Below are 24,080 nucleotides of genomic sequence, written 5' to 3'. Positions count from 1 at the left end.
TCGACTTTTATGCCACACTTCCTACTTACTGTAAGGTGGGAAACTTTCCCAAAAGGCCTCAGCGCATTTTTCACCTGCTTGTCAGATTTTCTCAGGTGTGTGTAATACGGTAAAAAAACCCGCTGCCTGCGGTAGGTGTGGCTTCCTTCGTAGGAACAATAGTATCTTTACACAGCTGTGAAAAAAACAATATACAAACTCACATTAATTTATAAAATAAGAGCTTAATTTAATTAATTAATTAATTAATGTTTTTTTAATTTCATTAACTGCTTATTAAAGAAGTATATTTTTTAAATAGTTTGAAAAACGAAAAGGAAAACATCTTACAGTTTCAAATGAATGTCACTTATGCAAAACTAATTTACAAGCGCTGAGCCACACACAGTGATTGACCCATATGCAGAGGCAGCAAGCTGGTCAAATACTGTGGGGAAGTCAAGTTGCTCAATGAACTTCCTTGTTTCAACTAAAACCGAGTAAATAATGAAATCCATTGCAATGAACTAAAGTAATGAAGTCATCAGCTGTTTCACACACAGATCCTGGCTCTGCTGTTGGACTCAACGCTCAAAAGGGGAATCTACTGATAACCAGTAATGACACCCACAGGAAATAACTGAGCCAATGTGTTGAGACAGATTTGCCTTCTTCTGAGGAACCGTGGCATCTGTCACATCGACTCACCTCCACAGCAAATACTGTAATACTGTATATCTTCATGGGAGAGGTGAGCAAAGATGAAATCAGATCTACTTTTCTCGTATGACGGCCTTTAATGCACAGGTAATGAAGGCACAGGTACAAAGTAGTGTTTTAATAAAGAATCCTCACACAGTTTTATGAGGGGCAAATAGGAAGTCAGATAAAAGCAAATGCACTGCACTGTTGTGTAGTTCAAATAAAAAGCTCAGCTTCATGAGCTCACACATAAAGCAAACACAGAGTAGATGTGTTTTACCATGAAATAAGTCGACATGTTGTATAAATCTGTACAAAAAGCAGAATAATTATCTTGTAAAAATACCTCATGCCTCATATTAGACCCACGTTTCTAACAGTTTAGCGTTAAGCCGTCACGCCCGTAAGCGTTTCAAAATAAAAATCATAAAATACAGAACAGTGCATTTTTTTGACCTTTTACTTACTTTAGCGAACAGATTAGAAATATATATACAGAGTGGTTATGGATTTAGGAACAGTTGGTAGAAAACAACATTCGGTCAAAAACAAACTGTGTCTGCTTTTGCTGGACGGTCTCCAGAATCTGCTGAACAAAATCAGATGATGAGGTTGATTCAGACCAGCTTTCCACAGCAGAGCAAACTATTAGCTACATTACACTGTCAATACACTCACCTGCTCATATAAGAGGCCTGAGGTCACACTTCAGTGGATTTTCCAGTATTATTATTCTGAAAGAGATAAACGTTTCAATTTATTATTCAGCTCAGTGGAAATAGTCCAAATCAGCCTGAAGTGAGTGACTGGCGATGGGATCTGCACCTTGCCACGGGTCTGTTGTGGTTTGGCCTTGGATTCGGGTGCAACCGGGGGCTGGCTTTTCTCCGGAGATCCTTCACGGGCGCTGGGTTTGTGGGAGGCAGCAGATGCCTCACGCCGCTCAGCTGCCGCCGCGTCGGCCCCCGACGCCTCTTCAGCCTCTCCCCCGACGGCCGAGTGGCCGGAACTGCTGAAGCCGCTGACGCTCTCGCCGGACGACTCCGAGCTGTCCACTGGAGAAACCCAGAACACGCATGAGTGGGCAGAAACTGACTGATATTGAATCTTTAATTTAACTCAATTACTCAGTAAGTTCTGACTCCCGCCCTCGTGATCCAGGTCGTCCTCCTCCAGAGGCCCAGGAGGACGTGTGTGTCCTCCACTGTCCCCCGCAGCCGCCCCCCCGCCCAGGTAGCCCACCGAGGACATGGACCCCCTCCCAGAGGAGAAGGAGGAGGAGGAGCTGCTTCTGGAACCAGCAGACTTCGGACGCCTCCCCGGGAGCCCGTCCTGCGGCCCGCGGGCCCCCACGGAGGTCAGGACCTTGTTTTCTGCAGAGTCCAGAGGACCGTGGGTTTGATTTGAGTCGCATTACACCAACGGCTGCCGTGACGGCGTCTCACCTCTTCCCAGTAGCACACAGTTTACAGCCCTGTCACAGATGGCTGCGTCACTGGGTTGAATGTCCATGAAAGGCTTGTTTCCAATGCCCATGAAAACCCTCTCCTGCATTCGCACCTCTGAGAATAAACCCATTCGTTAACGCGGTAACCTGACTATAATGTGTATCAGAGCAGCAGCAGTGTTCTGCGCGTTTGCAGGCACCTCTGTTGTGCACCGCCTGCTCCCACAGGATTCTCTCCAGGTCCTCGGTCCAGGCCTCCTTCGCCTCTCGGCTCACGGCTTGCAGCGTGTAGGTGTCTTCTGTTTTCCTCTTCCTGAACCAGATCTCGAAACACAAGCCGCTGTCGCCGCTGTTCTGGGTCATTCCTATGTCCGACGTCTGGACACAGAACAACAAACACGTGGGCACCCACTACTACTGGACTCTATGAGGGGAAGCAGCGGCAGCAACCTGCTGCTCTTGTTACCTTGAAAGACTGCTTGTAGATGTAGGTTTCATTGCCCACGTCCGTCTTCCTCGTTTTGCTGAACAGCACGAGTTCCTGAAAGAGGAAAACGTGGCGGAAGCATTTCTTCCTTCTGAACGTGATGAGGAGCTCGTCCTGGCGTATGAGCTGCCCTTGCTCCTTCAGGTTCACCTGCAGCGCACAGACGGAGGAAGTGGTCGTGTAGCCATGATGTGCATCTCACCAATGACTCTTTTTAACTTCTTTGTTATTTCTTGAAGCTGCAAGATTTGAAGGCAACTAGCACATTTCAGTGAATCCCACTGTGCAGGCGCTTCGCTGTGCAGATAGCATCATAGGAAAACGTCTACATATCATTCCTCCCTCTACATTCCATGGATAAAATAATAGTCATGACTGAGCTTCCATTCACTCCTAAAGTAATCTGCATTAATTGATTGGTATTGTGTAAAGCTCATACCGAAAATAATATCAAAGAACACACCATTCTTTATAAACACTGCCAAGGTCCTGACTGTATCTGCTTCCACCATCACAGAAGAGATTCCAGTGAAGTTGCATAATGATGGATGTACAGTAATATGATCAGTCGGTGGAGATTTTCAGTCATCCAGATGGAATAGTCTGAAGGTTGAGTCATGTCAACTGCACTTCTTTTCAGTAGAAACGTGACTCGACCTTCAGCATTACATGATCTGTCATCACAACGCACTCCGACGGCACTCACGTCACAGTGCTGGATGGCGTCCATGGCCAGCAGGTTGTTGCCGTGGCGCAGCTGGAAGTGGACCACCTCCAGCGCCGCCTTGATTTCGGCCAGCTCCCGGGTCTGCGCGGGGCTGCACTCCCTCATCATGTCCTGCAGCAGCAGGCTGTACTTGCTGATACGCTGCACGGGCTTCAGCAGGTACGACCACAGGTCCATCTTGTCGCCGAGCGCCGCCTGCTTTTGCTGGAGGAGGAGGCTCGTGAATGACCGGCACTGAGCTACATGTAAAGCTAGCGCCCGCTAAGGCGTTAGCAGGACCGACATGGACCCTGGTCCTGGTGAGTTGCTATCACGGCTGACGTGCACACGTCTCCGTTGTTTTGTTTATGAATTCATGATGTGATTATAGTGGAGACGTCAGACAGCGAACGAATGAGTCCCTCACCTTGAAGAAAGCCTGTCCGTGATTGATGAGGAGTCTGTCCGACTGCGGCTTGTTCTTGCTGTACAGGGCGTACAGAGCAAAGCTCTCTCTCTGAAACCGGAAGAAATAAAGGCGCTCATCGTTTATCATTGTCACCGCCAGGACGCGTATGCGTTGGGTGTCGAACTGTACAATGCAATTGCAGCACAACATTGTTGTTCAGTTCAAAGAAATGTTCAGGAGCAGAAGCCCTGCAATTAGTTTAAAGTCAGGACATGTCTGAAAGTCTTTTAAAAAGAATCGATGATGCAGAATAATCAGGGCTCGACGCAACATGATTGGTTGTGTAATAGATGGAATTGTGTGTCGCACGGTGACACGACCGGCACCTACATGCCGCAGGAAGCAGCGTCCCACCCTGAACGCCTCCTGCACGCAGCTCTCCAGCTCGCTCAGGAAATGGAGCCGGTGGAAGTCGTGGAGTTTCTCCAGGTTCCCGAAGACGCTGCCCCTCTGGCCCCTGAGGTCCTGGGGAACGTCGGGCCGCTCCAGCTCCGGGAAGTAGTGCTCCCGGACGTAACCCAGAGCCTTCACGTACTCCCGCTCTGTGGACAGCAGCTCCTCCATGATCCTCCTCAGCTTCCTGTTCCACATGAGGAAATGAAAAATCCACTGTTTTATTGAAGCTTCAGAATAATTCCAAGTAAGCTTATGGTCACATTCAGTTATACATTATTTATGGTGGAGGCTCAGGGTGGAATCACTTACAGAACATTGGTCCCATTGTCCTCTGCTGTGAGTAATGTCTCTGGGGTCGTGGAGTCTTCGGGGCTCTGGGCGGAGGCCGTGCCTTCGCTCCCGTCCCTTTTTGACTCCCAGCTGGGGTTTCCCGGCTGCAGCGCTCCGTCATGGGGAGCGGGCCGGCCCCGGAGGACACAGTGCTTGTGTCGCACGTTCAAGGGGGCGAAGCCCGAGACCAGCGAGGCGACGCGGGAGAGCGCGCCGGAGCCCTCGCTGAGCGAGCGCCCCAGGGCTCTGTGCGGCGCGACGCCTCCGGCCGCCCCCGAGGAGTCCGTCCTCAGGTCGGCCTCGCTGTGGTGCTCGCGCCGGCTTCTGCCGGCTGCATCGCAGCGGCTGGGCGGAGAGACGGGACCGGTTTCCTCATTACGAGGCCGCTCTTTGTGCGATTTCTGATGGTGGGGTTGTTCCTTCAAGTCATCGGCGCTCCTTTCTCTGGCTCTTTCTGTCTCTTCGTGAGAGCTGGTCTGAGTGGGGGAGCATTCCTCCTCCCCCACCTCAGCTCCCGCCTCCCCCTCCTCCTTATCTCCAGCTGTGCCTCGAGGGCCTGCAGTCGCGGGGTGCTGGGTCTGGTTCTTATCCACTCCATTCTTCTTCTTGTGCTCTTCAAGGTGCTGCCTGACCTCTTGGCACCGGAGCCACGCCGCATTCCACACCCCCACGGCCCCCGAGGCCCCCGATCCCACAGCGCACGCCTCGGCCTTCGCCGCCTGGAAGCGCGGGGCGGAGAACTCGCCGGCCAATCTCTCGTCATACATCTGGAGCGCGCTGAGAGTCTGAGCCGAGCTGCACCCCTGATCCACCTGCCCCAGAAAGTGGCTGCACTCTCTGCAGAAGGCAGCCGCCTGCAAAGAACAATGCACGCACTGCTTCTGTGAGTAACAAGCACGCAAACGAGGAAACGAGAGGACACGTCAAGCATAAAACACAAACCTTGAGACAGAAGCCGTACACGTGCTCCAGCCGCTTCAGTTCTTTGTGCCTCTGCTCCACCCGCAGCATGAAATCATCCACGTTGGACTTAAAGGTGCTGACGAGAGTCCGGAACACGTCCGTGGTAGGACTGGAGTCAGTGGAGCCGACGAGCTGCTCGGCCTCCGTCACCAGGGCCACGGCGTTCTGTCGGTTCTCCTGGAGGGGATGACGACGCTGATGACTTCACGGTTCTCTGCAAGTCCTAACTACGGTCCTAAGTGTTCTACTGGAGATACCTTCGACTGAGCGAGGAACACCTCAAAGTGCTGCAAGGCCTCCTGGGTGCACGGCAGGGTGTCGCCTGCTGCGTAGGACTCCTTCAGCCTCTCCTCGCCTTCTGTGCTGAACCACAGTCCGGCCTGCAGGGCGACAGCGGTTACAGCGACGTGGGGTACGTGTGCACGGAGGTGAGAGCGCTGCTCGTAATGTACCGTGCTTAGCTTGGCCTCCATCTCTCTGAGCCCGAAGAGCAGCTCCAGCTGCTGCAGGGACCCGTTTGATCTCATCACCAGCATGTGGAGCTTCTCCTCCACCTGGTTGTAGAGAATGGTAACTGACTCCAGAGCATCTCTGCAGAGAAGAACAAAAAAGCTTTGAGAGGTCCCATCTACTGTATATATTTCTTTTATCCTACTGATCATCATGCTACAGCAAACTTAGATGTAATCTGACACCTGAAGTCCTCAGACTGTGGGAATCTGAATTCCTCCCTCCTCATCTTGGCCAACAGAGCTCCTCCTTCTCTTTGGAGGGTCACCAGCTGCAAGTCTTCCAGCACTTCTTTCATCGACGCCCTCTGCTCCTGGATGCAAAGCTGCACGTCCTGCAGCGCACGCGCCATAAATATGCATCGATGGACGTCGGCCAAAGAATAACGCGTCACGGCAGGAGCGTGTGCATTTTACCTCGGCGGTGTCCAACTTTTTGCCGCTGTCAACTTTCCCGATGGCCTTCTGCAGCAGGCCGTCAGCCCCGCGCAGGTCAGCCACGAAAGAGACCAGCCTCTGGAGAGAGCGAGTGCAAGTTACTGCACCTGCTGTCTGCAGAGACCACACACACACACACACACACACACACACACGCAGCATAACCTGATGCGTACCTGATGAAACTGAAGCCAATCAGTGTGGCTGTAAACGAAGCTGCCCCCCAGTTCAGGCGTCAGCTGGGAGGCTTCCACTGTCTTGTTCAGGGCTTTCATAGACGTGACCACGTCCATCTGATGGGCAAAAACAAAGGCTCCATGAGGAAGGAACGAAGGGCTGCGTTGCACGGATGAAGAAGTAAGACGAGGACCGTGACTCATTTCTGACCTGCAGCCCCGGTTGCTTTTCAGGTCGCGGACAAGTGTCTTTGTCCATCAGCATCACGACGCTGTGCACAGCGTGAAGCGCTTGCTCCTACAGGAAGACAAGGAGAAGCATTACTCACCTGTAGAAGCGTATCAGTCTCTTACAGCGATGGATGCTGGAACCTGCTCCACTTGTTTTTTTGTGAATGAACCCAAAGTGTCTGAAGCCGATGTTTTTTGTGTTGCGTGTTGTTTTAACCTGGGCCATCAGCAGCGCTTTGTACAGGTGGGAGGGTGGGGGCTTCTTCCTGGCATTGATCACCAAAGTCATTCCCAGCTCCCCGACATCTTTCCTGTAAAACCATCAGATCGTATCACAACATGTAACAGTAACTTCGTCACACGGATCCTCTTCCCATATTTAATCCCACATCACTCACAGGATCACACGCTATGGCCTCCTCTCATGTTGCTGGTGTGTGACCCTATTGGACATAGCTCGAGCCAACTCGAGGCGCTGCATAGCGGACAGTTGGCACCTGGCCTATCTGGACACTCCACTGAGGACACAGGAAGGCCAAGCCATCCGGCAGCCTTGCTTTTCAGCTCCAAGGCTGCTATCTAACCATAATTTCCTTTAGACTTTAGAGGACCTTTAACCCTAAAGCATCAGCTGGAATGAACAGAATCCTGCATGAAGGTTGCTTTTTTCATTGCACAACATGATGTCTCATGTCTCGAACAGCTGCTGAAGTCACACTCAAAGTATGCTTTGGCTAATGGACAGACATTTTAACTTGAACTCTGCCGCCCCCTTGTGGTGAAACTCAGTCAAGTCTGTCTTTTAAAATAAACGCCTTGGGATGTTTATAGAGAAGCCAAATAGAAGTGCATTCGCCATTACCTTGGTAAGGAGTGAAGGTAGAGCAGCGATTCACAGAGATTCTGTGCTGACACAAAAGGGGACGCCCACTCCTTCCTGTCGCCGTGGACCTCCACCACCGCCCTGCCCGTCCGGTCCCTGCTGCCTGGGCACCAGCAGGACATTCACAAAGTCAAGGACGCGACACATGCAGCCTGCTCCATAACCAGACATACAGCAATAATACAGAGTACCTGTCAAGCAGATAATCCCCAGTTCAAGCAGACTGCTGATGTTTTTGAAGCTGGATTCTTCCGTCAGTGGGGACCAGCGATTGTCAGAAGGTGCAGAAGGAAGCTGGACGTGGAGATGAGGCGGCGGCTCTGAATCCGCTCCATCTGTGATGGAGGGACCTTGACTTCGGCCTGACTGTAACTCTGTCGGCGAATTCACACACTCATTATTGCTTTTCCAGAAAACATCTAAACAAACTCACACAATAATAAACTCACAATAAATAAAGTTAAATGGAAATGGTGTGGCTATTATTATTATCAGTTCTGCACAGACAGGCTTTAAACATTGGACATGACAGCTCTGCAGCAGAGCAGCTACTGAGTCTGGCTTTGATTCCAGACGTCCTACATTAACTTCTCAGACCCAACAAAGGTTTGCCTGTGCTTTTGCTCTGTGCTACTTTAATAACAACATGCATCAAACGGGGGTAGAGGACAGTGAACCTGCCTTGGAGCCTTTTAGGCTGTTTCTCTACATTAGCGCTTCCATTTTTGACTCCCACTCCTTCACTGGGCTGCGGTTTGCTATTTCCGTTCACTCCCCCTGCAGTGGGATTGACGTGCGGTCAACGAACCCAGACAGCGGTGGGCGAATCCCGGGGGGAAGATCACACTCAAGCGTGACCTTTGACCTTTGAACCCTCTTTCCTCAGAGCCCTTACGAAGCATGACCCTCAGTGGAGCATGCTCCTTCAAGTCTGGGTCAAGTTTCAATCAGTCACACTGGCGTGAATGTTCGAAGACCTTTCTCAGATTTGAGCAACAAATGATAATAGATGTCTTTGTGCGCAATGAAAACAATCCACAACAGCGTGTGGGTGTGGGTTAAAGGGAAATCTGCAGGGAATAAAAGCTAGTGTCACAAAAACAAGTGGGACAGTGAGTGTTGAGTTGCCGACGCTGCTCACCTTTTTTCGGGGACTTTCCAGCCAGTCGCTCCAGCTTCGGAATCACCTGATCCAACAGTTCGCCTTTCTTACTGTGGATGAGGCTGGTGATTGTTTCAGGGCACACGTCGCTGTGGCTCCTGTTGTTCACATTATAGAGAAGCGGACTTCCTTTAGGCGTCTCAGACACAGTGGACAGAGACCTCACCTTAAATTTGTGTTTCCCTGACGCTTTCACAGCCTCCGCCTTCTGATGTGCTTTCGCGTCGCCACAGTTTTCCAGAAACACATCCGATCCATGCGCATTGTGTCCCAACTGGTGGGAAAAGAGTTTGGTTGCAACTCTGTGGCTGTGGTTTAGACCGGGGGTCGATTTTAATATCAGGGCAGGCTGCTTCATGAGGCTTTCTGTTCCTGAATTTGCAGGAAGGTCCTTGGGGTGAGATGGGAAGTGCTCTGGAGTCGGTGGAGCGCAGTGTTTATGTTGCCAGAGCTCGTGATGAACGACGGCTTCCTTCGAGTGGTTACAAATATTCCCCAGTTCACTCCTCGGGGCTTCGCGCGTCCTCCCGGATCCTAAGTCTCCCTCCTCACAGAGGCCAACCTCGTCCAGGGCGCTCAGCAGGTCCACGCTCCCCCTCTCGAACGTGACTGGGTTTCTCAGTGCTGCCAGGTACGAGTCTCTGTACCTGCACTTCAAGTCTTGATCGGTGAGTTCTGGGCCCAGCTTCGCTTGGCTGCGCGGAACTCCCCTCCCGAGCGGGACGGGCGGAGGCGGTCTGACAGGTCTGACGACGGCGGACTCAGGGGGACATGGGTGACTGTCCCTCTGCTGATGCCCACGTTCCTCCTCTTTGCAGATGTCCACCAGGTCCACGTAATCGCCCTCCATCTCGCGGTAGTTACGGCTGTCCCACGTATTGGGCGAAACCCAGCCCACGGGTTTAGTTAGAGGTTTAGAGGATGATTTAGGGCTTTGCTTGTCGTGTTGCATTTTGACAAGTCTGGAAGAACAGTCCGCAGGTCTCAGACACCCCGATATTCGGTCCTTGGCCGGAAAAATCAGAGCTTCCACCGGAAGAGTGGACGAGTGGTAGCGGGAGGGGGGCGCGGTCCGCTTGGGCTCAGGAGGAGCCTCCCGGTGCGTAGGCATGATCTTAGGCCTGTCCAGGAACTCTGGGATGGCGATTTTGGCCCAGGGCAACTTGATCACGCCTTGATCGGTGCAGAGCAAGCAGCGAGCCAGCGGCGTTCCATGGCGCCCGTCGTTGATGTCCTGCAGCCAGGCTTCGGTGAAGATGCAGGGGTAGGACGTCTCGGGCAGCGGCGTCTCCTCCACCTCCCGACAGCCGTCCTCCAGCAGGCTTTTGAGGACAATGCGCGCTGCCTGGTCGCCAAAGGGTTCCACCTGCAGGTAGAAGTCGCCCGGACGCAGCAGCAAAGCGTTCACGGGCGCCAGCTGGACGACGGTTTTGTCGTGGAGACACAGAGGCCAGCCCTCGCAGCGGAAGAGCACGTCGGAGAATCCGGCCTGGTGAAAAGAACAGGAGGGGAGAGTTCACAGTGAAGCGGCGGCCAGTGCGCGGAAACGTGTGTGTTGTGTGTGTGTGTGTGTGTGTGTGTGTGTGTGTGTGTGTGTGTGTGTGTGTGTGTGTGTGTGTGTGTGTGTGTGTGGATACGCACACACGCCGCTTGCTGCACGCTCTCCAGCAGATGCTTGGACGGGATGAGGAAGTCCAGCAGGCACTGCAAGGCGTCGCCGCGGTAACGCTCCTCGATGGTGCGAAACAGCTGGCTGAGAACGACCGGCGCCGTGGCCTCGAACGGCGGGAAGAGCGAGGAGAGGGCGCTCTGGATGGACGAGTCCAGGGATTCTGGGTTCTAGGGCGCAAAGCGGGGTCAGCGGGGGGAGAAACGTGCCGACAGCGCATACGTCAAAACGTCGGGAACCAGAACAATCGCATGCATGTGGGCACAAAAGCACCCAAGTATTTAATTTAATTCAAATAAATCTTCCGTTAGAGACAATCAAGCGTCTTCAGTGGATTAAAACTGTTGCTCTCGTTGAGCAACCCTGGAACTGCTGTCAGAACAATAATTACCAGGGTTTTCAGTCTTGATTAAACGGCCTCGTTATTCATTGTGATGTGCAGCTCTGACTGCGTCGCAGCCACAGTATGCGTGTGTCTGTGTTAGAGCGGTGTTATATTTCTCTCCACTTTATTCTTCAAGTGCCCAAATGCAAACACGCAAATAAAGTGAAGCGCATAAGGAACGCATTTTCTGCCCTCTCCACACAGGACTGCAATAAATTAACAACATCTTTCAGGGATCAAAAGGGATTTGCTTGAGCCTAATCAAAAGCCTTTCAATTTTATCTGGACACGATTAAGTCCTTCCTGCACAAATATGCGCGGCTTGTTTCATGTCCGGCCAGCACACACTTCATTAGACACGCAGACCATGCTCAGTGTCTGCTCCCATTTGAAGCAGCACGGAGAACAAAGACGACAGACAAACATATGGTTCCGCGCGGAACCCGCCGCTGCAAACCGACACCTTCGCCCGCGTTCGGGGAGGAGGTTCCGAGGGACGCGGCTACGGAGCGGCCAGTGATCAGAGTCAAAGCCCGTACGTCTGACCTCCTTTAAACTGTGTGTTCACAGATACAGTTACCGCGACCCAGCCCCTCACTGTTTAGTGTGGGTCAACAGTGCAGATGCTGTAGTCTGTGGCCGCGGGGCCGCCCGCCTCCTCTTGGTGGTGCTATCGGACCTACGATGTCGTCAGTACAACACTAGGAAACAATGAGGTGTGTTATGGGCTGTGCTCACAGTGGAGTTGGCTAAAGGTTGTGGTACATGTACATGTTAGTTGTCTCCTATTGTTGCAGTGGGCAGGAGCTACACGAGTCTGTGTGTGTGTGTGTGTGTGTGTGTGTGTGTGTGTGTGTGTGTGCGTGCGTGCGTGCGTGCGTGCGCGCGCGCGTGCGTGTGTGTGTGTGTGTGTGCGTGCGTGCGTGCGTGCGTGCGTGCGTGTGTGTGTGTGTGTGTGTGTGTGTGTGTGTGTGTGTGTGTGTTTCAACACCTGTCAATCATGGCCAGGGTCATTTCCTTCGCCGAGCTCACCCCAGTGCAACGCAACAGTGAAAGCATTAGTGGATTTAATAGAAATGTTTGAAATTACTCAATCATCTAATGATGCTAGAATAAAAAAACTATTTAATTTCAACCTCATGGGTTAAAACCATCCCCACCCTTGCATCCACTGACTGTAAACTCTAACTCATACTGTATGGTGTCAGTGTAATCTCTTCAGGACCTGGAATATTCCAAAACCCTTTACTACTGTATTATCTAGTGTTTCCCATTTGGCACCTGTCGAGCCTATTGAGACGAACAGTAGATCTTCTATTCTCACACAGCACAGTCGCATAAATGCTTCTTTGTGACGAATGAAATGTTGAGTCATCACTTGAAGATAAGGGCTCAGCACACACTGTGGGTCTGGGCAGGTCTGGACTGCTCAGCGCAGCGTGCTGAATGGAGCGTGTGTTCCACAGCGAGCTGCCTTCAGCCGCGTCCTCGTTGAGCTCGCGGCTCAGACGGAGGTCAGAAAATAACAACTGTGCTTAATTATCTCCTGAACTGTGTGCAGCCTCAGCATTGGGCTAATTCGGGTTTAGTCCCCCATGTTTGAAAGGCGTCCCTCGTGAAGCGCGGGTCGGGCGCACTGTACAGTACAGTACGTGAGGAGAAACGTTTAACCTCTTCCACTTCTCAGACGCCGCATGTCATCAGTAGAAAAGAATGCTTCCGCCTTCTGATGGTGCACATCTGTCACGATAGATTAGGAGAGGGAGAAATGAATCCCCTCAATGCATTACAGCTGCTCTGGCCTCCATTGCACCAGGGCTTCTACTGTATCTCCATATAATAAACCTCACACAAGGAGACTGAGGAGACCAGTAAAACGCGGATCTGTGAAACGACTGCGCTGACAGAAATTCTATTTCCCTGTGTTGTCTTATTTGAACCAACCTCGTTCCAGACATTCACCCCTCAGTAACTTCAGGCCTGCTGAGATTTAAGCTCATTCCGTTGAGTGTCTGGCTAAAATGACAGGGGCCTGAAGACGGCGTCGAAGGCTGAATGCTTAATTCTGACCGGAATGAGAACCTCCAGCTTCTCTTGTTCTCATGAATCTACTGTAACGTGAATGATGCGCACGAATGATCCTGATCAACAGCGATCGGTCCCGTCCAGCATCCATACCTGGCCTTCATTTGCTGGTGCCTGGAAGCGAGAAGCGCTCACTCGAGCCCAAAGCCTGAGCCCTCGGCCGTGAGCTCTGCTCGGCGTCCAGCTGATGGCTGCATTCCTCCGCCGCCTATGCACAGCCAGGACAAGGGGATTCCCTCTCTGCCTGCTATTGTCCAGTGCTTGTTGTGATTTAGCTCCAGAAAAGAAAAAAGCTTCAGTCTCCAACAAAGATCATTGTTAGCTCTCATTTGCACGCGGGTGCGGACGACAGGCGGCTGCCATCAAGGTCCGCTCCCCCTTTGTGCCGTGCGCCTCCCGGGAGCTTTTCCAGCGCGGGAGCATTAAGCAGGTAATTACAGGTCCCTCCATGTTGCCTTGGGCTCGGGCCAAAGTATAAACAAGCCGTCAATGTGCATAATGCACAGCGTGGATCTGTCATCGGCCACAAAAGGTCACAACGGTTTCCGACGGTAAGCTGAGCACAAAGTGATTGCAGAGCAGATTAACTGCAGCGTTAATGGGCCGCGCTCTCCACGCGGCACCTGGAAGGATTTGCTGCCGCTTCTTTTCTGACTGGTCATCACATCGCTAACCCCCCCCCCCCCCACCCCCACGGCTGAGTCGAGGCTTGCCGCTACAGAAGGAATGTGGAGCGCGCGGAGCCCCGGACGACACGATCGCAGCGATACCCGAGCGCACAACGTGTCATTATATGGAACAGAGCGAGGGTGTGTTGCACATGAACGGAACCACAACAAATGTATCGGCCGTTTAGGTTTCGCTGGAAGTGGTTTCAAGTAGCGGCCGTCGGTGGGAAGACGCTGAGCCTTGATGGTCATAATGATAATGATCACGGTTGTGTAATAAGTGTAGTCATGTCGTCAAACACGTGCATCGCTGCCCTTCATGCTCCTCATCGTTCTTCAGGGGCTGATCCTCTCCTCACCAACCCGTCCCAGTGCCACTAAACAGGCTTTAATCCCCTCAGCCAACAAACCGGATCCGGATCCAGAACCCCAGCTCTGCCAGCAGCAAACAGTGAGTCGACTGGCAGCGTTCCCGTCCTTCATTCACTCGTTCCTCAATGCCGGAGGAGGAGAACTATGTTTGTTAAGTGGATTGAGCGCGCACACAGTGTGTCAGGGCTTCATTCAGTCGCTGTTGCTTATAGATGTCAAGAAATGAGGACAAGTGCGATGCGATTCTGATTGTGTTGTCTGAATAAAGAACAATAGACGACTGGTTTCCACCTGGAGGTCTCACGAAGGCGCCGCTCCGTGACCGGTCATGTTCCAAATATTTGCCAATAACACTGACTCACAGCTGCAACGTTGTGCGGCGTTACGAAACGCAACGCTGTCTAAAGGTGACAATTGTTACGGATGACAAAAAAAAAAAAAAGGTCTTTCCTGCGAACGCATCAACCAAAGGCCCATGACGCTTCGCCGGTCGTCACCATGCGGCCCGAAATTCAGCGCAACAGCGGAAGAGTTTGGATGCTTTTGCTGGAGAACGGCCTCAGCTGACTCAGACCAAATGTTCCCACAGAAAACGAGGAGCCGAGCTCTGTGTGAGCTCTGCTCCACCTCCACGGATCCGCCCTGGCCTCACACAGATACAGCTCTAACCAGTGCGTTCAGGCTCACACGCACTGAAAACTGCCAGGATTCTGAAGACGACTATACAGCAGTTCCTGAGCCAACGTTCACTGTGTTCACCAGACGCAGGCTGGAATCCGACCCGCGGCTCTTCCGTCTCGACACCAAACAAGTGCGTAAATCTGTCGTCTGCCTTTAGGAGCATGCGAGACACAGAAGAAAAACGCACTCGAGGATGTTTCAGTGCGAATCAGAAGCAAATTGAGCTTCACGAGGCGTTCTCCGCTGCTGTGATCAAAGCAGCCGAGCTGGTTTTCATTCGGGCATCGTCTGCAGAATGACGCGCCGCGACCTCTGAACCACAGACAGTGAGTTCGTGGAGACAGCGCGGAGTGAGGACCTTAACGCTTGGCGAAGCGGAGTTTGACCCACTTTTGCCGTACGAGAATAACAAACACGCAGCTCCAGCGCTGACTGAAGCTGAATCGCTTGTTTCTGGGAGTTTCACAAAGCAGATGTTCCCAATTATTCACAATTTATAGAGGTATAAATCACAGCGCTGCATTAGCGGGGCCTTTGTTTGGGCTTGTTGTCGGCCTCTGTGGGGATCTGGCGGCGCGGAACATGCGACTGGAGCGCTGTTGGTTTTCCAGGGAGCGTGAGGACGCGATGGCTCGTTGCAGGCAGGAGATGGAGCTGCTCACTGGGCACCAGGCGGTCCGATGGCTGACACCATGATCACGATGAATGTTTGATGTAAATACTGCATTATATCAAAGGAGAGGACTGTATGTTCACATGCTTTTGCTGAGTGGTTCACTTCGATTTATTTGGTATTTCCTTTTTCCAAGAACAAATAAAGTTTAGCTACTGAGTTGGACTCTGTCAGATCACCATGTTTCACAGAAACGCGTGCGGATGTTCGGCCTCAGGCAGAACACGTTCGACCCTGTTGGTGAATGAATGACTCCTGCTTGTCCTTGTCACATAGTAACACAAGGCAGCGGGTCGGTTTGCGTTAGTGCCGAGTGTTTACCCAAGATAGAAAAGCCCCGTGTTCACGGCGCGGGAGTCGTTAATGCTGTAAGTCTGAGGCCGGCGGACATACGTACAAACTGTAAATGTCAAATAATTGATGCTGTTGATGCTTTAACCTTGAGGAAGGACAAATACACGATGAGCAGCCACATGTGGACCTCTTCACGCTTTGTGTAGAGCTGTAATTTACTCAGCACACATGGACAGATGTTGCTAGTCTGTCTGTCTGTCCGCTATGATGGAGAAAGCGACGATGAACCGAGAAGGAAGTCATCACACACGTTGAGGTTAATTAAAAAGCCTGATTAACAGGATGTTTGAATGTGTTTGATGATATTTCAATGGTTCAAAGCAACCACCAACTCAACAGCGCTGTCACGTTCCCATCTTGTCGCTCTTTCACTGTCATCAATTACTTTCTGCTGAACAGGGCTCTGCTCCAGGCACCAAAACCCTGCGGTTTGAACCTTTAGAAACCCAGAACACGGAACCTGAGAGCTCATGCAAAGCAGTCAAACAGTTTATAGGCACAAACACTCTCCACTGGCTGAAGTATGCGAGCACCCGCATCAAAAAGGTTTCAGTCAAAGGACGTAAAGAGGCGAAACAAAGGACGGTTCACTCTCCCCGTGCGTCCGTCTTTGTCAGCACGGACGCACTCAAAGCGCTTCAGATGCTGTGGAGACGTTCAGGCTGGCGAAAAAAAGGCTTAAAGGAGCCGGAGATGTTAGTAGGACACAAGATAGAACGTGCATAAGTACAATATCCTGCAAAAATGCTTTGCACATTTGCATGTAAGCCTCACTTCCAGCCTGGCAGGCGTCACACAAGAACCAGAACCAGCCACTTGTCCAAAGCAGAGACTTTCTCACTGGGTCAGTGGAGCCACTGAAACCCTCCAGCCAGAAAGAAAGAGGACAGAAGCAGGAAGGAGGTAGATGTCGGCGTTGCTTTACCATCGTTGCAGAAGTTTGTCCTCAGGCAGAATGTTTCCTCACGTCTGCTGCTGATAATCCTCTCCCGGCAGCCGTGCTGGGCTCCGCTGTGAGAAACTTGCCATGTTCGGTGCATCAACAACAGCCCGGCTCCTCCACATGACAGCCCGTTGTCCTGATCCAAGACGCGCTCAAGTGGTTTCCATTCTTCACAGACTTTCCCTCGAAGCCCGAGTGTGTAGCGCTGGAGGTAACAAATTGTCAAGCTGCCGGTGAGGCTTCTTTTTCACTTCTCTTTCGCTTGTCTGGCTAGTCTGAGGGCTTTGGGGTGAGAGAGAGAGAGCGAGCGAGCGAGAGAGAAGGAAGGAGGGAGGGAAGGAGGGAGAGTCTGAGAGGGGGAGGAGAAAACCTTTCTCTTTCAGAGGAAATCCCCCTCGTGGCTTTTCAGAGTTTCTTCACTCTTCTGTCTTTCAACCACTGGCTTTGTCACAATAGACCCCCCTCCCAATAGACACACACACACACACACACACACACACACACACACACACACACACACACACACACACACACACACACACACACACTTGCAACAAATCACTGCACAAAAGCTCTCGTTGAGTGTCTGTTACTGTATGTAATGTAGGAATTTAAACCGATGTAATGTCCAGTATGTAAACACACACACACACACACACACACACACACACACACACACACACACACACACACACACGCTCCCAGATGCACACACTGGTTTGGCTGCAGAAATCCAGCCCCTCCGTGGCCCCTTCCTTTCTATTTTAATCTCTGGGAGCTGTTTAGGAGGCTAAGTCAGTCTTTCTCCTCTCTCCTGTCCCTCATAGACGTCCACTGTCTGCTCTGAGCTTTCTCATTTCCTTTCTCCAGCAATTGTCTTCCGGCACGCTGCCCAGTCTTTGACTCATATCAAAGGGAGAGACAGCAGAGGGGCTTCCCTTTGGAGGCCCGAGCCCAGCAGCAGGCATGTGAACCGTGCTTCTATACCTCCACATTAGGCTGGAGGAATGCAGGGTTACACCCTCCAAACTGCATTTTACATCTGGAGCTGGAAGACGTATATATTCCAGACATACGGCTGCTAGATTATCATTACTGAGACATTCCTGGAGGAAAAAGACTGACGGGCCGCTGTTTATTTCTGTCGGCCGTCGAACTGGAACGAGAGCAAAGCGGCTCAGACGAGCAGCTCGCGGACTCGCGTTCGTCCAGATTCCAGAAATTACGAGGCAGCGCAGCAATATTTTCATGAGAGCGGAGGACGGAGGGCGAGAGTGTATTTGTTTTAATCAAACGTTGGTTAGTGAAGCGTCACCTGGAAATATGAACTGAACTGTAAGCCTCCCTCTGCTCGCTGTGGTCTTTTTCCCTCTCTCTTCAACATTCCTCGCGCATTTTCCTTTCACAGTGAGAACGCTGCGTTCATTTGTCTTCCACCCTAAACCACAAAAACATGAAGGTGCATTATTACAGTCTTTGTTTCAACTCTCGTCCTCTCACTCCTTTCCTTTGGTTTCCTTTCTGTGGAGTGTTTCTGCTTCAGTATGACTCAATCCAACTTTCTATGCATGTGCTGTACAGTATAATGTGTGTGAAGTGGTTAAATGAATAAGCAGATACTAAAAAGACTAAAAGTAATGGCAAAAGAGTTTACAATTTGCTAAATTTGCTAATGCTAATTATCGCCGATTCGACAAAAAAGACGGCTTAATGGAGGGAATCGCGTCTTGTGACAGACGTGAGATCAGGCAAGCGTGAAACGAATGACTCCGCTCAGCTCCCCAGGTTTTTAGCAGTGATCAAATTAGGGCGATGACGGACTTGGCGGAAAGTTGTACGCAGGCAAAAATGAATGGTTAGAAGACGAGTGTGGCCTGAAAACCAAACCTGCTGTTCCGACGTCTGAGGAGGCATCAACAGCACCTCTTCAAAATACCCTGAGCGTGTAAAAGTGTACATTTATACTGTGTAGCTTTAACAGGCTAACGCATGTAGCCATAAACACAACAGTTGCTAATTGCTTCACCATGTTTGACACAGAGCTGCTAACTTATCCCAAATGTGCCGTTTAGTGGCAACGGGACTCGAGTGCGCAGACGTTTTCTCCTCAGTCCAAAAGGCTTAAGGGAAAAAAAAAACAGTTCAACCACAAATACCTACAGAAACATCATTGTCCAGATCAGTCCAGGCTGTCGCCTTATTAGAAATGGGCAGGAGGAGCTGAGGGTGGGCAGGATGAAAGCGGGCCACAGCAGGGTGACAGCGAGTCTCATGAAAACCAGATGGAGTGACTGTCCAAACCTGGCGAGAGGCCGTGAGGGGGGGGGGGTCGTCAACACATGATGAGAACCCGAGTGTTCTTGAGAAACTCAGACGTACTGTAAACACGCGTAGCCGCACATACGGCGGAGCAGACAAAACTAGACGGGGGGAAATTTACACAGAGATAAAGAGGGGCGGCCGGCGAGTCAGGAAACCGCGAGCCTGGGTTCATTAACATCAACATCATCAACATCCAGCGTGGACAAACACAGGGGGGTGAGGCCCTACGCTGCATCCCTGCATGTCTGACTCCATCCTGGCGAGTGGGAGACCCCCGAGGGGTCTGAACGGGACCCCTTCGCACGTGTAGCCTCCCATGTTTTCCCAGACACACCAGTCTATAAAGCCTGACTCACAATGAGCGTTCACACTAATTGTTTCATGCTACTAAAGCAGAAAACAGCGAGTCGCCTCCTGGCGATCGACCCCCTGCGCCACTTCTTGCATTAATTACCGGACTCCGTTTGCTCCCCATGCGCCCGCATTCATTAGCTTCATGTGTCACGGGTAGTTTTTACTGAGCGGCCTCAGCACTGGCAATTCAGCCGGTCGGACCTGCTGCGAGATCGAACCCAAACACTCACAGAACGCCTCTGTGGCATTATTATGAAGTGGACCGTGTCGGTGACGAGCGTCTGAATAACTTTGAGCTGTGATCACCGTCGTCTTGAGATGAAAAGAGGCTCGAGGAGGGAAAAGGTTTATCTGTCTGTCGCTTGTTTCCTTTTCCCCAGAGAGCAGCCTTATCAGCGTCTGGCGATCGCCCGCTGGGACTATGACATCATTTCCTGCCCGACCCCGGCCTGTGGAGATTAGCCGCCCCCGGGGTTGTGATTTAGACGCTTGGCTGCTCTCTCCGCAAACACGGGGCTCCTTCTTCTTCTTCCCCGTGGATGTTTGTCTACGCCACAGATGTGCTGGATCTGCTTTAAGAGGGGATTTAAGGCGTGTTGTGAGCACCGTGTCGCTCTGTGCTGCACTTAAAGTAGAGATTAGGGTTCCAGTGCAAAGATCGGGTACATTCAAGGACATCAGAGTCAGTGGGACCGTGCGCGTTCGAGTCCATTCAGGTGCCGTTGAGTGAGACGCATTCACGCCAAATCATTTCAAACGTTCGCTTCCTTCGCGGCTCGGCATCCATCATGTGTTTTTATGCGTCACATAAAACCAAAACGGAGATGCCTCCATTAAACTTCTCCGCAGCTGTCCCGCTCGAAGAGCTTCGTTCCCACTGAGATTTTACAATGAGACGTCACGTTTTAATACCGTGAGAAGCTCTCGCTGGGATGGAAACACACCCTGTGCTCAGCACACGGTCCCATCCTCATATCTGGATTCTTACAAAAGGCTCTTACAAACTCTTTTATCCCACGCTTTAAAGAATCCTTGTGAAATTACCTATTGATTTTTTGCGCAACAATAGCAAAAGAACATTAATAAAATAATACAAGTGGCCAAAAATGGTGTTTGTTTCTGGCAACTCCACAACATGAACTTCAATCCATTTTAAAGAGGAATGGAAGCAGATGACAGCACACAGTAATTAAATGTGTTTCAGTGATTATAAGACACTGTTGTGAGCCATGAGCAGCATTTATATGTGAAAGTCACGTGTTTTATCTGGAGCCTTTCTGTCCCAAGACTTGTGCTGGGAGCCTTTAACCTCCTCAGCTGGACGCTGCTGGGCTGTGGTCCTTTGAAAGACGCAGGTGTTAAACTCACAACAGCGGACGAGCCAGAAAAAAACATGGGAAGAATGAGACACTTGAGCTCAAATGTTTTTTTTTTCCTCTTCCTCAAACAAAACATGGAAAAAGAATGAAAAAAAAGTGTAGAGACAATAGCGGCCTCATGAGGATGCAATGTGCATTACACACAAAATGCTACAGTAGATTCTGATTTTAAAAAATGTCTAATTCAGTTCTTCAAGATGAGCTTAGAAATAAAGAAAGTTTTTTTTATTCTTGATATTCTTGCATGAAAATTGTGTTTTCCTCCCTGCAAAGACGTGCATGTGTGTGTGTGTGTAAAACCAATACACCAACATCTTGCTGTGCATGTGTAAAAGTGAAGCAACAACCTGCTCTGATGTCTTTCCCGAGTCTTTCACTATTAAAGCTCTTCAGGAAATGACTGTCCTGAACCAGTCATTAGCCGTGAAGACCGCCACCACCACCGCCGGGCTCTCAACTCCGCCGGCTTGTGTAAGCAAAGCTGTCGACACAATGCTGTTTGGGCAGAGTTGTATATGAAAACAAGGCCTGCCGCTGGACCATGGGAAACGGGGAGACCTAAACATGCGGCCGAGTCGGAGATAGTCGGCTGCAAACACAGGCCGTGTTGTTTCAGGTGAGCCAGGGGACAACAAGCGTGTGTGTGTGTGTGTGTGTGTGTGTGTGTGTGTGTGTGTGTGTGTGTGTGTGTGTGTGTGTGTGTGTGCAGCTCGTCGGCGCTCAGACGTTCGGTTCTCACTGTCTTCCCTTGTGAGGCTCCACTTCAAAGGGCCGCTCTGCAGATCAAGCAGAACCCGCGAACGATATCGGCGCAGATTTACAGCGGGGATGTGACATGTGAGTAAACAAGGGTGTTAATTTTGTTGGGAAAGCCCCAGACAATAAGATGTGAGCTTTATTAAAATGCCGCAGAGTCGCCACAACTCTCCGTGAATCTGATGAGTCAGCGCTCTCCGCCCGCCCTGTCCCCTCCCAGTATCTGTGTCATCAAACGTCTCCTCGGTGTCTGCTGGGATCGTTCGGGCTCTCGCTGCTTCACCTCAGATTGTGATCTCTCACCACTCGTCTCCGTCGGCTACTTCCTGTCTTCCTCTGTTTCCCCCATAAACATCTCTTACCTCCTCTTATTAATTCCTGCTGCTGCTGCGCTGCCCTTTACTCAACCTCAGCCTATTTCTTATCACAGCTGAACTCACTGCTGTGGCTCGTTTGCTCTTCCCACCTTCTTTTCCATGCAGTTTTTATTTTATTTTGCTTTTTAAACTGTTGCCAGTTGTCTGTGTCTAATCAACACCAGTTTCTTTTCTGTGTCTAGTCATTTATATTTCAATCCTGTATTTAAATGTGTCAGATAGATAGTTAGATGATCCTGTTATTTCGGCTCTCATGTTCTGTGATTCCAGCGCTGGTAAAGTGTTTGCGATGACATCAAACTATGTGTTTGGTCGTTGCGTTGCGTCGGGTTTCTTCTCAGCTGTTCTCGCATCCTTTGCTCTGTTTGGGTTGTGGTTGTGGATGCAGCAGATGTTTTGGCTAAGCACGAAGCCACACCACAAGCGGTGGGCTGACAGTCTACAGGAGCGGCCCTTTGCACCGCGGGAGGAAGATTTACTCTCCCCCATTCCAGAGATCAGAGAACAAACGCGGGTGCAAATGGACTGCGTGGGAAGTGGGAAGAGGGAAACGGAATGGTTTAACCTGGGCTATATAGTTAAATGAAAAATAATAGTTTACACCTCAACTCTTAAAACTTACTGCTTTAGTTCCCTGCGTTATTTGAGCCTGCAGTTCACAGTCTGACCACTAGATGTCAGCTATCATCAACCGCCACAAATGCGTTGTAAGAAGCATGAATCCACAAGAAAGAAAGCTTTATAGGCTTTTAGTGTGCTTTTGCAACGATGTATCATGTCTTCAAAGCTGTGTATTTACAACCTGAAGCCTGTCCCTAAAAGGACAAGATGTCCCACTTAAAATGAGCCTGAGCCTGAGGGTAATGATAAGTGTTTCCTCACCGCTGCCAGGTGAGCGTTTCCACTGGCAGGATGAATGGATCCAGATGCATCTGGACCCGACACTCACATCCCTGTGCCCCTCTGTTCACCTGCCGCCAAGTAGGGTAATAGAACCACGAGGCTAGAAAACATCTGGCCGCCTTCAAGGTTCAGACGGAGCATCATAAAAATAAAAAATAAAAATTATAAAATGTTTGCATGTCTTTACAGTGAGAAACTAAGAAAGAGCAGATCAAACAAATTCAAGTCTGCAAAATCTGTGTGTGTGTGTGTGTGTGTGTGTGTGTGTGTGTGTGTGTGTGTGTGTGTGTGTGTGTGTGTGTGTGTGTGTGTGTACGCTCAGGTTGGCAGCTGTGTAAGCAATCAACCTGACAGGGACATTAGTCGCAGAAAGCCTGGTCTTTAAGCGTGTTTACTTATGCGCACACACACAAAAGACGTTTTCTTAATGCAACACAAACATGTGCTGCTTGAACACGTCTGGTACGTTCACTGTAGGTAAATAAATAAATGCTATATTATTATCTATATGTTTGAATGGATGTGTAGTTGTTGCATCTTTACAAAACAGGTTGGATGAAACTTTATGAATTTAAACATAAGCTGGGTTAAAAAGTAGTTACAGTATAAGCAACTGTCCCAGTTCTGTGTGTGTGTGTGTGTGTGTGTGTGTGTGTGTGTTGACGTTATTTGAAGCTTTCGTGGACACGTCTGTCTGTCGGTGCCTGTGTTTGCACAGGATCGGAAGCGCTTCCATTCTGTGGGGCATTAAGAGCTTTTATGTGGGAAATGTGGCTGTCGTTAGTTGAGGACCGAAAAATAGAAATAATAATAGAAAAGCCAGGGTTAATTCGGTAGATCAAGCATACTGTGTGTACTGTAGGACAGGGAGGTATGCTGAGGTACTGTATAGTCCTGCAGTAGAAACAAAAGTTATCATTTAAGGTTGCTGGTCGATTTGCATTGATTTGCCTTTCTGCGCCATTAAACATGTTGCACTATCTGTGTCGGTAGAGACATAAACAGTGAGAGTATAATTTGTGCACATTATTAATTTAGCCGTGAGCGAGTCAAATCAATAATGGACTCAACACATGGCTCATATAGCTGACGTGATTAAAGTCTAATGACAGCTCAGCTCATCACAACAGCGCTAGAAACAGACGCGGGCAGCTGACCCCATACAGGCCGCGGGGAGCCGCCGAGGGGCCACGACCTTTGACCTCTGCGCCTCAACATATCCCACGAGCCCAGAAAGAAAACAACAGAGCTGCACACTCACACGTCACATGTCAGAACCCC

The 24,080-nt window shown here is 50.5% G+C and overlaps 1 protein-coding gene across 3 annotated transcripts; it reads right to left on the bottom strand.

Moving 5' to 3' along the window:
• Positions 1 to 756: 756 nt before the first annotated feature.
• On the bottom strand, positions 757 to 17,011 carry quo (quattro). Of its 3 annotated transcripts, none has more exons than XM_029151189.3 (24): positions 16,691 to 17,010; positions 10,520 to 10,717; positions 8,858 to 10,367; positions 7,908 to 8,090; positions 7,696 to 7,819; positions 7,051 to 7,144; positions 6,814 to 6,900; positions 6,603 to 6,719; positions 6,406 to 6,504; positions 6,175 to 6,323; positions 5,932 to 6,070; positions 5,737 to 5,859; positions 5,459 to 5,656; positions 4,496 to 5,370; positions 4,121 to 4,370; positions 3,749 to 3,838; positions 3,322 to 3,546; positions 2,595 to 2,765; positions 2,329 to 2,506; positions 2,127 to 2,243; positions 1,809 to 2,054; positions 1,507 to 1,736; positions 1,360 to 1,415; positions 757 to 1,270 (listed from the first exon to the last, which is right to left on the bottom strand). In XM_029151189.3, exons 1-23 carry the CDS (start codon positions 16,691 to 16,693, stop codon positions 1,383 to 1,385), a joined length of 5,439 nt encoding a protein of 1,812 aa, XP_029007022.1. In that variant the 5' UTR covers positions 16,694 to 17,010; the 3' UTR covers positions 757 to 1,270; positions 1,360 to 1,382. The 3 variants fall into 3 exon arrangements, with proteins under 3 accessions (XP_029007022.1, XP_029007021.1, XP_055365060.1); XM_029151188.3 differs by having other exon boundaries at positions 757 to 1,267; XM_055509085.1 differs by lacking the exon at positions 1,809 to 2,054 and having other exon boundaries at positions 757 to 1,267; positions 16,691 to 17,011.
• Positions 17,012 to 24,080: the final 7,069 nt, after the last annotated feature.

Source organism: Betta splendens, chromosome 5 (genome assembly GCF_900634795.4).
Source record: "Betta splendens chromosome 5, fBetSpl5.4, whole genome shotgun sequence".
NCBI lineage: Eukaryota > Metazoa > Chordata > Actinopteri > Anabantiformes > Osphronemidae > Betta > Betta splendens.
Note: the sequence above shows the minus strand (reverse complement) of the source record. Positions and strands in the feature narration are given on the sequence as shown.